Source organism: Eucyclogobius newberryi, unplaced genomic scaffold (assembly GCF_026437365.1).
Source record: "Eucyclogobius newberryi isolate DKJ021-1_F unplaced genomic scaffold, fEucNew1.0.hap1 SCAF_16, whole genome shotgun sequence".
Lineage (NCBI taxonomy): Eukaryota > Metazoa > Chordata > Actinopteri > Gobiiformes > Gobiidae > Eucyclogobius > Eucyclogobius newberryi.
In genome coordinates, this window is record NW_027315790.1 from 17794059 (window position 1) to 17807056 (window position 12998).

Genomic DNA, 12998 nt, shown 5'->3' on the forward strand with positions numbered 1-12998 from the left:
TATCAAGGAACAGAAACCAACGGAACTTTGAACGCAATGGGAGAAAAGGCATGAAAGAAACCCATTTCCATAAATACGAGTTATGTTGTTTTCCCATCGCCGTTCTCTGCGAATGTCTAATCCTGGGGTTAAAAAAAAGAGAGGAGGGAAGTGCAGTCAACGCAGGCGGAGGTAGAACCGTTGTGTTGATTACAATCAGGATTACAGGTATGTGCTACAGACTAATGAAGCTGCCAGCTAATAATGTGATTGTTCCATGAGTGAGGTCCTGTGAATGCAAACTGCTTTAAGTTAGATGTTTTCATTTGTGGTGATGTCAGAGACTCAAAGTGCAATTACGGGAACAAATATTTTGTACATTGGCTGTAAAGGAAAGCTAAAATGTCACATGAACACGACCTAAATGTCAATATACAGACATCACAACGCTCCAGAATCGTTCGAGAAATAGTTTAAAATTGAGTTTACCGTTTAACTGTCGGAATGCAGATTTGTTGACCTGGTTTATGTTTCATATTGCTGTAATTACTGAGCCAATCGACGTGAAAGACTGGCGCAAAGTTCAACGTCTCCTCTGTGTGTATGAATAAACTAAAGTGAAGGCATGTTTTTACAGTAGCCTCAAAAAGTGGTGTCGTTCTTCTACTCTGAAAGCACGATTGTCGACAGATTAATATGGCAAGTTTAATGAGTCGATCCCGAACAAATAATGAGAAAGTTAAACATTAAAGTAGATTTCCATTTACCTTTTGAAACTGCTGCACCGTAAGTCTGATGTCCAGTGTAGACGTGGTGTTCCTCAGGAGAGAGAAGATGGATCGACACAGAAATTGGTTGAACAGCAACAACAACACGTTTTTAGCTCAAACAAACGCATTCGATTTGAGTCCAGACCGGGTGAAACTACTGTATCTGAAGGTCCACCATGTCCACACACCTTCAGAAACTACCTACAACTTGCAAAACTTCCATAACGCAATATAAATAAATACTGATGTAAAACTTGAGAAAATAGTTTGGAGTAGCTTGAATAATGAAGTAGCAATTTGGCAGAAGAAAGCAATAACTTTATGCATGAGTCCATCCAATTAAGACTGCTTTAATTTTATAAACAGTAAATAGTATAAAGTGTCAGGATATGGAAATTGTGAGATGTGTATGCTACTGTAGTTAAAATGAGGTCTTCTTCAAGAAAGTGTTTATCTATCCATATATAATGCACTATTTAGAATACTGTTATTGCTATATACTTATCTGTATTGAAGTATTTGTAAATGCATTTTTTTCTACATATTTCCCTCAATACCTGTTCAAAGGTGGCAGGGTTTAAGAGTTTGGTTCAGTCAAAGTCATACTCTGATTTTAAGTCTTTATAAGAAAAGATAAGTAACAATTTTGAATTTTAGGGATTTGAAAAGATGGAAAAATTTAAATTTCTAGCTTTACAATTGTATTCGAGATTCATAAACATTAGTCATGTCTATAGATGAAATGCAAAACTATTGCAGCCTCAACATTTCTTTAAGTATTTGTCCTGTGAAAAAAAAAAAAAAAAAGATTTTATTTTAATCATAAATGCTAATTGTCTCAAATGAAATAAACAAATAATAAATGTACTAATAAAATAATAAAGGATTTCCCTCACATGTATCCGAGTCGTCTTGATGTTTCAGATTTTGTGATATTCTGAGGTTAATCCCAGTTTCTCAGTTGAAATCACATTATGTTCCACTTCCTTTCTGAAATTTATAGCATTTTTTGTTACAAACTTTTAAAAGGGTCTATTGAGTCCCCTTTGCATTTACTTCATCCCTGTTACAATATCAAGAAGGGCAAATACATAATAAATATAGTATGGCATTCAAGTTAATCACTGTGATTACATGGAGTTTTACTGTGAGCGGACTCGCCTCTCCGCAGATCTGAACTGTAATGCTATACGGTGCATCATTCCAGGCAAAGCAAACAATCCACCAGAAAGGTTACTCAGTGCACAGCTTCATTTAAAAACACTATTTTACCCACAATGTCATTTCTGGTCTATTTTTAAACGCGAGTCTGCCACAGGTTATAAATACATGCACCGGGGGAACCAAACTTTTCTTAATCAAATAAATGGAAAGACAAACAAATCATTAAGCGCAGAGGGCACGACTTTGGGCGCGCTTGTGTTGGCTGCATAACTGCGCTAACTGATGCATTATTCACAACAATCAGAGAAGCAAAAGCCATTTCCCATTCAAATTCACATGTGACCTTCATAACACTACAAGAACATTCTGTCGAGTTATTATTACAAACACGGACTCAGGTTTTAAGTGCTATGCTACCTTTTGTAAATGTGCATGTCAGTCGTTATATATAAATTGGAATGAAATCGTCCAAACTGAATTGTCTGGTTCCAAATGTAATTATTCTGACCAAGTATTGACATTGACCTAGACGGGCGTTATGTTCATGTCTAGACCTGAAAGAGTCCCATCCTGCAGCTGTTCACAGACTACACCGGGTTTGTACAACGTTCTGGTTCCAGCAGGTTTTCCCCCTTTTCTGACGACAGCTAAGAACGCAACTTGTCGTATAAAATGTAAGTAGCCTTTTATTTACAACGAGAACACAGTAGCTGCACGTGTTGTAAGAGCAGGACGTTTCCAGACGTTTTGACAGTAAGATTTAGACGGATTAACACATGAAACTCCAAGTCAAAGATAAACGTCGGCATGTTTAAAGAAAATCTACTGTAAGACACACAAATCTATCATTTACACTGGATGTACTTGATTTAAAAGAGGGAAAGGAATATACATTTTCTTATATTAGTTGATCATTCTTCATATTTCTATTTTGTTGGGACCAATAGCTTAGTTGAATAAGACGTTCTAAATTAATTTATTAGGGTTTTTACAATTTTAGACTGGGAGAAACAATAAAATGAAAGATCTGCCACTTTTTAACCACAATAATCAATCATAATTTACAAATGTAGTTATTATTCCTGAACGCGGAGCGCATTTGAGTTATTTTTTAGCTTCAATTAAACCTTTTTCATTACTGCAGCCTCAGAGGTTCAAAACTCAAAGACTGTTCTTCTTCTGTCACAGTAGAGTGATTTTAAGCTGGAATCTTAGAATTCCAAAAGTGGGTTATGGGAAGGGGGCACAATACGTTTATTGTTCAATTGTTCAGTACTAATGATATTGCTTGGCTATAAATAATCAATTGAAATGGAAATATTGAAAACACTTTGACTAAACTTCCTGTATTTCTTCCTGAAACAACAATACATTTCCGTTCCTTTTCCGTGCTTAGGCAGCTACCACCACATACATATTTACACTTAGTCATTGCAGTGCTATATATAAGGCCCCTCAATTAATATCAACATATCAAATCTATGACGATGTAGTTAGATTTTGCATACTTTCTAAATTTTGTGTGATTTAAAAAACAATTAAGTTTTGAATGTTACTGCCTTGTAAGGGCTTAGTCTTGACATCCTGGTTTAGAAAAGACTTTTATGATACTAAATACATTTCTTTGTGTGATTTCAGAGCCAGAAAAATCATTATAATCATCTAAAAACCATGTTTACAATTTATTCCCAACAACTTATTTTCAGAGAATGATCAGTGCCTTTTGCTCCTCTTCGTCACGTGTTTCATCATTAGTGGAGGCCAGTGCATCTCCAGTGTGCTTCTAGGCCCCGGCTTGCAGCGGAGTGTCCAGCGCCCGGATGTGTACGCTGGGCAGAGTGAACCAGGCCAGCGGTAACTGTCTCCCAGCGCTATCGTCCTGGAACTTAATGTTGAGGTAGAAGTCTCCGGTGTAGAGGAAGAGCAAAGCGCCGACGCACTCCTGGCTCTCCTTGGGTTGAACCTGGATCAGCCAAAAAAAAACACCAAAAAAACCCCACAATCATTAGCTGAACCTCTGGGACCATGTGCCAGCGCCGTAATGAAGCTGGCAGGGAACAGGAGCCAAGGGGGAGAGGCTTCAAGAGAGTCCCACAAGAACACTTCATCTGCCAAAAGCACTTCCTCACAAGAACATTTTAGCAGAGCAATCTATCTGGGTTTGCTCCGCTACCGTTTGGAAAGGACAAGCTTGAGAATTAAGTTTGAATTAAAATTGTGAAAGTGTTCCCAAAAGATTAATCGTTTTTTTTTGCCAGGTGTAGAGAAACTATTTAGATTGACATAAGATAAAATACATATTGGATTTGACTGGTGTGACCGCGCGGACTGGAGAGGAGTTTCATGAATATCTCAAGGATCTCTGAATTAAATAGAGTGTCATATTCTATCCATCTGTGTCTCAGTGTCTATCACTTCAACCATTTAAAATTCTGTCGTTATAGCGATGTAACAAAAGTTAAACTAACTTTTAAAGCTGGCGAGAGAACTGCGAGTGAGACCAATTAAAAGTGAAACATCGTGAGCTAAACATTTATTGCCCAGAGGCTGGTAAAAATAGTTGAATCATGGTTTTGGCACAGAGACTGACCACTGAAGCTACTCTTTTCAAGGCACCGGTGTCAGTTTGGGGAAGAAAAGAGTGAGAAACACGTGTTATCTGTGTGTGCACACTCACTCACACTATTCTGGTCACTTCGCTGGGGAAATTCACCCGGGTGCCCAGTACCAGTAGGGGTGTAACAACCAATTTACTGCAGCAACAGCTAAAAGAAACCCAGAGGGAACTGCATAGACTATGATCCTTTGCTCCATCTCAGCTCCAAACAACATGAAGAGATAAGTGTTATTTAAGTCTTTGGGTTGGGACAGTAATGATTCACATCGTCAGGACATTTTAAAAGGAAAAAGTAACATATCTACAATTCTGTTAGCCTCTCCAGAATATTGCAGTGTCTATCGAACCATGAAATCTATATTGCTATAATAATAACAACAGATTTGCATAGCGTTACATCACAGAGCTCAGAAGTTCAACGTTTGTGTCTCAAAGATCTCATTTAGAATACATAACTTACAGTATATGCTTGGATTCAGGTGTACATGAAACTCACTGACTGAACTATAGAAATCCACCCGAATTTGAGAGGTTGGAAAGTGAATCAGAAAAGGTGTATTGCTATTGTTAAACACACTTTGCAAACAATGAATAAGAAAATAATAATAATAAATATAGCCGCAAGCGGCAATGATCGGCCCTCGCCACGCCGCCGCCACGCCGCAAGAGGAGGGGGCGCTTACGCGCCCCAATTGTCCTTTTATTACGCCTACTGCTGAATCTGTGACGCTGTCACATCTTCTCCCCTTTGTTTTACCATCAAAAAGCAATTTTATTTTGAATTCTTGGCAAAATGTGCGGCTTTGCCGCACAGACACCGTGACTCTTTGAATAAAAATGTGAATAACTTTTGACGGTTCACCCCTGAAGATGAGTCTCACCAAATTTCAGGTTAATAGGGCTAAAGCCCTGGGAGGAGTTTGTGAAAGTCTAAAGTGTAAACATGTTCTGGCGATTTCCCCATTGGAATAACATGGGAGGTTTTGGTCATCGCTACGGCAAAGCCATAACAATTATGACATGGGTCTCATTGACGTTTTTGATGGGGATGCCAAAATTGAGTTGTGTGTCAAATTTCATAAAATTTCGCAAAACTAAACATTTAACCTCCATATAAAATCTGTAGGGGGCGCTGTGGCTCCAAATTAATTTATTTCACTTCAAGTACGTTTAGCGCAAAGAGTTTAACAACTGATTCAAATTTGACGCAATTCGGACTTTATCTGCGCAAACGGCAGAAATGTTAAATTTGGGAGATTTCTGAAATTCTAGCTAAAGTTTGCGGCTTCGCCGTACAGAGACCGTGAGAGGTATCAATGTAATTTGAATAACTTTTGATGTCCCGCTCCTCAGTAGCATTTTCACCAAATTTCAACCAACGCCCTGGGAGGAGTTCGTAAAAGTACGACGTTTGGAAAAACTCCCGAGTCCTGCTTAGCCATTTTTGAAGCAATATGGCCGACATTTGGTTGGGTGGACGGCGTTGCCGTAACAATATTTTTTACTGTGCAAATTTTTATGACTTTTCGTCAATGTTCACTGGGTGAAAAATATGGGGGTTGGTTCCGAGGAGGAGGAAGAGGAAGAGGAAGAGGAAGAGGAAGAGGAAGAGGAAGAGGAAGAGGAAGAAGAGGAAGAAGAGGAAGAAGAAGAAGAAGAGGAAGAAGAAGAAGAAGAAGAAGAAGAAGAAGAAGAAGAAGAAGAGGAAGAAGAGGAAGAAGAGGAAGAAGAGGAAGAAGAGGAAGAAGAAGAAGAAGAAGAAGAAGAAGAAGAAGAAGAAGAAGAAGAAGAAGAAGAAGAAGAAGAAGAAGAAGAAGAAGAAGAAGAAGAAGAAGAAGAAGAAGAAGAAGAAGAAGAAGAAGAAGAAGAATGGTGTGGGTCCCTGGTCACTGACGGGTACTTTCGTTAATTTTGAGTGGGCTCCGCCCACTTTGTGTTTTTGGCCCTCTATACAGTAATAATGTTCAATTTTTGCATTACATGCTTATATGCACGGAACATGCAAGTCAAGTCAAATGTGTAAATGTATCTAAAACTATTTCCAAAACCTTATAATGTATCCTAATAAATTGACTTTTTGAACTTTTAACCATATTAAAACATTGTTCCCTCATGAAAAACTGTTGGCTGGGGTTGTAGTTGGCTTCATTTACGCTTGTTTGACAAATCCTGTTTTTTTGTTGTTGTTTTTTTCCCAGATTTGTGAGTTCTGTGACCTTCTGTGCTATTTTTAAGGCCATAAATCATTGCTGGACTGGTTCTGAGCATTTTTGCCATATAATCACATTCATTACAACTGCGTGCCAACATGCATGCAGGTGAGATTTGTTTATTTTTTGTTTATTACTTGACAATTTGTAATCAACTCTGCAGCCAGTAGATGGAGCATTAACTCAATTCCTGACATGGGAAACACCTGACATGGTATGAAGTCATGTGTGATTTTTGAAGACCAATCATTTGAATTGTTTTTTACGATTTTCAAATTTTGACTTTATTTGGTGTATTTATACCTGTTGTACTTATACATGATAGTTTTACACCAATTGAGTGTGTACTTGTGGAGTAAATGCTGAAAAATCTCTAGAAAATGACAGGAAGTGACATCACACTAGCGACGCTCATTTAGTTTATGCAGAATCTACACAAAAAACTACTTTAATGACCCTCTAAACATGAATTAAAAAAAATAAAGGTCAAAATAAAAAAGTGACATTTGATTAGTTTTTCCCCAGTTTTTGCTGGGTATTTTCCTAGTGTGATGTCATCAATTACAAACAGGAAGTGAAATTATAAACCTAAAAAAATTGCTATTTTGGGATAACATTTGACTGCATTTTAATTCAGTGAGTGACAGGCACTTTAAAGACCATCAACAACACATAGTAAGTGTCCGTTAAGCTTGTGTGGGCCACTAACCGAGCCAATGTTGAATGTGTTGGAGCCTATGAAGGTAACGGCATCCTCCAGGTCGTAGTTCTGGACCCCGTTCTGGAAGTCCTGGTAGGGCATGACGGTGAGAGCCAGGGGCCCCACAGCGCTCTTACTCCTGTTGGTCAGCTTCACCTCTAGAGACACAGCGTCGCCCACTTTACACTGCGCCACCACGTCACAGTCACAGGGGGCGCCGTTCACCAGCACGTCTGCGCAAAAAGACACAAAAAAACAAGCAAAGTCAATAAAGAAATAAAAAGAAATATACGCATTGCTGATTTATGTTGGAATTTATTCTGTTACTTAGAAAACATTTTGTGCTAGTGATTTATACATAATGCAAGTGAATTTGTACATTGCCTAGTTTTGGAAGAGAGTGTAGTAGCCTTTTTAAAACCACAGGGGCACCAACCATTTACAGTATTGTTAATATTAACTCATGGGCTCGCCAACAAAGGAAGCGCACTAAAGCCAACTGCACACTAGAGGATTTTACATGAATTTGCAACAATTACCTGTCTAACAATTGTATGAAGAACAGCGACGCCACACACTTGCCATTTTCAGGAATGATTTGCTAAAAGCGGAGGACATGTGACTGAACGTGTGTGGATTAAATGCTGCAGATAAAAGCCACAGGAGCGATGTATTCACTGGAGGTAAGGAGCATGTTAAAGTCGTTATATACACCTATATTGTTAAACAGTTTAAGAGGCGTCACTAGGCAATGAGTGCCTGTGCAGTCTGGCTGATGTATCGTGACAAGCAAAAATTGTACGATTCCAACATGCGACTAAAACAAATACGGTGTGCAGTTGGTCTAAATCATAAGATCCACGTGTTCACCCTTCCAATTGTATTCTGCACAACAAGAGAAACTGGGAACTGAGGTGGTAAAGAAGTAAAAAAAAAGGTGAAAAGCCCAGCTTTAATCAAAGCTTCAAAACCTAATGGTATTCCATAAATCCTTGTATGGCTCGTTTGGAATCAGACATGGATTCGCGCAAATAGCATTTTTCTCACGTTGGCTTCATCAGTATTCAGCCAGGCCTGCCCTGACTATTAAGGGCCTATCATAGCCTTTCTGCTGCCAGATCAATAGGCTTTGTTTGCCCTAAAAATACACTTTATTGACACCAGGGAAGAGGCCTGGAGCTGCGGTTATTAAACCTAGATTCCATCCCGCTAATCTCATGGATGACTAATTCTACGCAGGACTGAATTGGGCCGATTCCTCCACAGCGCACACTGCAGCAGCCAGATCTCACGAGACGCACTTTCCCCAGACAATATTGGCACGTTTAACCTTCATATAGGCATGTCAAAGAGACACAAATAAGGCTGAGGGCATTTTTGAACCAGTCATTCCAGATACTTCTGAAAGTATAAAGAATTGCAGGATAAAAACGTTTGATTTGATCGTTTTATTATAGGTCAGTGGTGGAATCAACAACTTGTATTATAAAAAAATAAATAATTGTAGTGGTATTTTGATAATCATTATAGTTATCTAGACTAATAGAAATATAAAACAGATTATAAAACGCAAGGAAAAATACCTTTATATATAAGAAATAGATTAGCAAAAAAGAAAAAATAACCATTTCTGAGGGGCAACAAACTATTTAGTTGTTGACTAGTTATTAGCAATTATGTTTTGAATTGGTTGTGTATGTGTTTTAGAGTCTGATAAAGAAAACGATGATCAAATGATTATAATTTCTTTAATAGTCGACAAGTCATGATTAGGCAATTCATTGTTGCAGCCCAATTAATCAATAATCCACCATTTGAAAATATTCTCCATTTAGAAACCACATCCTTTCAGCCTTCATTTGGATGATAATGTATTTAAAAGTCTCTGATTGACTAGTCAGAAAAATCATAGTGGAGTTACTAAAATGATTGTTGCAGCAGTATCAACTATGAGCCTTTGGTGGAAAACATCCTAATCCTATAAGAAATGACAACTACACACAAACACACAAAACTCCTTAACAACTCCAACTCCTGCTTATCCAAAAACACAACTTGTGCTATTAATTACATATTTCTCTTTGTGCACAAGGTTGGTAATAGCCATGCCGTGCCCAGTCCCACTGATGATCTTTTGAACAGTGAGGGAAGTGAGACAGCTGAGAGAAGACTCCGCCACATGGACTGGAGGAGTGTGTGCGGGCGCATGGATCCTCTCGCAGTCGCAGCTCCAGTGTCAGAGCCCAGGCCCGTCACACACACTGCCATCCACACCGTGAGTCACACACTGTCTGGGGCACTCACAGACCACCAACACACCACTATGGCTGGAAAGAGTGACATTCAAAAGCACAATACACCAAGAGGAGCCGAGAGATCAGGAAGCCGCAAACATTACAATGACACAATTGGATTTTTCGGTATAGTTTTAGAATGGTGACTGAACTAGTTTGATATCGTGGGCTACTGTGTCGATATATCGCCATGATGAGTCATTTTTGGTATAATTTCCTGAATTATTTCAAAAAGCACATATCTTAAAGTGTTTTATCTGTAGTGAAACTGTAACTTGTGCTATTGCTTTTTATGGCATCCTGTAGAATATACCTATTTTCATTGTTCCTGGACCAAGTTATTTAACTGTCAAACATTTATCATTTCCCCATTACGACTATAGCTTTTTGTCAGAGGCCAGTTGACGCCTTTGGGTAGAATAGACAAATGAAATGTTCAAATAAGTGGCCAACCTTAATGCAATACATACTAATAAACCAAAACACCAGCTGGAAGTGTCCCATTGTGTGTTCCGTGTTTATTATTCCTATAGGCGGCTGTTGTCGCTCTGATCTAAGCTTAATGCAAAATATGCAAATTGGTTGTCGCTTATTGGGTACATTATGGTCATTACTAAGTTTCTAAAATAATTTTATTGTAATTATGTGATACCAGGCACTGTCAGCTTGAACTTATTAAAATAAATTATATATTTTCTTAATTGCTTAGAGGTGTTATTTTCTAAGCTAGTTTAAACATGATGACTGATCAAGATATTGTAGATCTAATCTTTATTTATTCAATTACTGTAGGACTATCCAGTATAGGCTTGTGTGAAATTGACAAAAATGTATATCTCACAATTTTTGTGTGTGCATGATTTCAAAAACGATATTTTCACAATGCTTAATTAATGTGCTAAGATGTGTCTGTAAATGTCTTGGGTGAGGTTCCAGGATTGCATCAATCAAATTAAATGAAATACAAACTAGCGTAAAAACTTTATATCCTTATTAGGAAGATTACACTAGATGTTTCTGATTTTTTTATTTTAAATCAGCTCTTTTTGACGTGATTTTTAATAGTTTTAACTATAGACCGTTTACTTAATATTCTAATTTTCTAAACAACAGCTGTGACATAATCCATATTTCGATGTATCTCTTGTTGCCCGTGTAAGGTACAAACAACTGCAGTGCAAATCAGATGTACATGTTGTTGTTGTTGTTGTTGTTATTTTATGGCGGTTGGCATCCAATTGTTGCATTACCGCCAGACTTTATTCCTCAGACTTGTCGTAGTCCTCAGACTCTGTCGTAGTCCGTAAAAGTACTCCTTCCATTGCTTTGGTGTTGCAAAGCCCATGAGGTCATGATATGTCTTTGTGACTAGAATAGTTGTTGTTGTTTCAGAGGTCTGGCGGTAATGCAACAATTGGATGCCAACCGCCATAAAACAACAACAACAACAACAACAACAACAACAACAACAACCGGCTTTATTCCAGGGAGACTCTTCTTCATCTTCTTCTCCTTCTTTGACGTTCGGTGCTTCCACCGTAATGCAACGGTGGATGCAACAGCGGTAATGCAACAATTGGATGCCAACCGCCATAAAACAACAACAACAACAACAAAAACAACAACAACAACCGTACAGCTTTATTCTTTAGGCTTCATTCTATAGGCTTTAATATTTCCACTGATGTCGCTGCTTGGTAGCCGTGCGTCTACGAGACTGGGCGAGGACAGGAGACCACCCCCACCCCCATCTCGTCACTCTGATCACACTGACTCCCCACAAGCAGACCCCCATCACTCCGACTCCCATTTAGCGCCTTTAGCCTGTTTTCTATATCTGCCCAATCAAGCTCCTTTGTTCCAAGGAATCTCCCTGCAGCTTTAGCAATGATCCTGATCCTTTCAGTTCTGCTTTGAGTCTGAGCAGCACAGTTTACAACATCCACCATAAAGAGTACAAAATCCTCTCTATCCACAACCAGGGTATTCTCATTAATTCTGGAACCTGCACACTTGGGACCTCCACTCTTGAAACCTTCACACTTCTTGGGAGCCACGCTGGCCTTTCTCATTTCGCCCTGGCTGGGAGCAGCGCTGGCTCCTCTCGCTGTATTTACACTAAACTCGTTACTTGAAACTTTCTTGACTGCATCTGCATAGGATATACCTTGAGAGACCTTTATTTTATGCACCTCAGCAGCTCTTTTGCTAAACCTGCATCCCCGTAGGCAGAGCTATGTTCTTCCCCACAGTTACAGCACTTCAGTTTTGCTCCCACGTCACACTTCCCATACTCGTGATCTCCTGCACATTTACCACATCTTTGCCTCCCTCTACAGACCGCTGCAATATGCCCAAAGCGCTGGCACTTAAAGCAACGCAGGGGCGGTGGAACATATGGCCTAACGTCATGGCACATGAACCCAATGAACACCTTACTAGGCAGGCACCTCCCTTCAAGTGTTACCATTACCGACAAGCTGTCACATCTTACCCCAGACCGGGTCACCTTCAACCGCCTAGCGTCCACCACCGTAGCTCCATTCAAATTCTCCTTAACTTCATCCACAGACGTCGCCGTAGGGACACCTACGATAACTCATCTGACCGTGTTTCTTTCAGCATCAGACACAAGAATGTCCTTTCCACCCAGACGTTTAGTTCCAATCGCCTTCCGTTGCTGAGCCGCGTCCTTGCACACGACCAGCAGCGAGCCATCTCTAAGGACACTCGCACTCTTGATCACTCCCACAGCTACAGTTAGGCTCTTTGACAATGCCACTGAATTCCACTCCTTAAAGGATGCACTATCCTGTGCAAGCTTTATGATCACCTTACAGTCTCTGCGCTCACCCCGGATATCAATAGCTTCAGCCTCATCCTGCTGCTCATTCCCAGAACCCTCGGACGAGCTAAGGGACTTTTTACGTTTCCGGGCACGTGCAGCCAGAAAAGGCTGCTCCTCCACGCCGTCCAGAACGTCTTCGACCACCGATCCACTCTCCTCCGCCATCTCCCGTCTCTCCCAGACCGGGTCACCTTCAACCGCTTATCTTGTTGTTGTTGTTGTTGTTTTATGGCGGTTGGCATCCAATTGTTGCATTACCGCCAGACTTTATTCCTCAGACTTTTCGTAGTCCTCAGACTGTCGTATTATGTGTTAGTGGATCACAGAGCGGTTGTTGTGCTTGACTGGCAGCTCTATGCGTGATGTCATCTCAAAGAGACGTGTAGTCACCATTCCGACAGTGCAAACAAACACTG

At 39.7% G+C, this 12998-nt stretch overlaps 1 protein-coding gene across 1 annotated transcript in view; it reads right to left on the bottom strand.

Moving 5' to 3' along the window:
• Positions 1–3564: 3564 nt before the first annotated feature.
• The window catches only part of trappc9 (trafficking protein particle complex subunit 9), a 156591-nt gene continuing 147157 nt past the window's right edge, over positions 3565–12998 (bottom strand). The window contains exons 22-23 of the mRNA XM_072447757.1: positions 7450–7673; positions 3565–3876 (exon numbers count right to left, since the gene is read on the bottom strand). Of these exons, the coding sequence (XP_072303858.1) occupies positions 3697–3876; positions 7450–7673 (404 nt within the window). The 3' untranslated portion in view covers positions 3565–3696. The remainder of the gene's footprint in view (positions 3877–7449; positions 7674–12998) is intronic.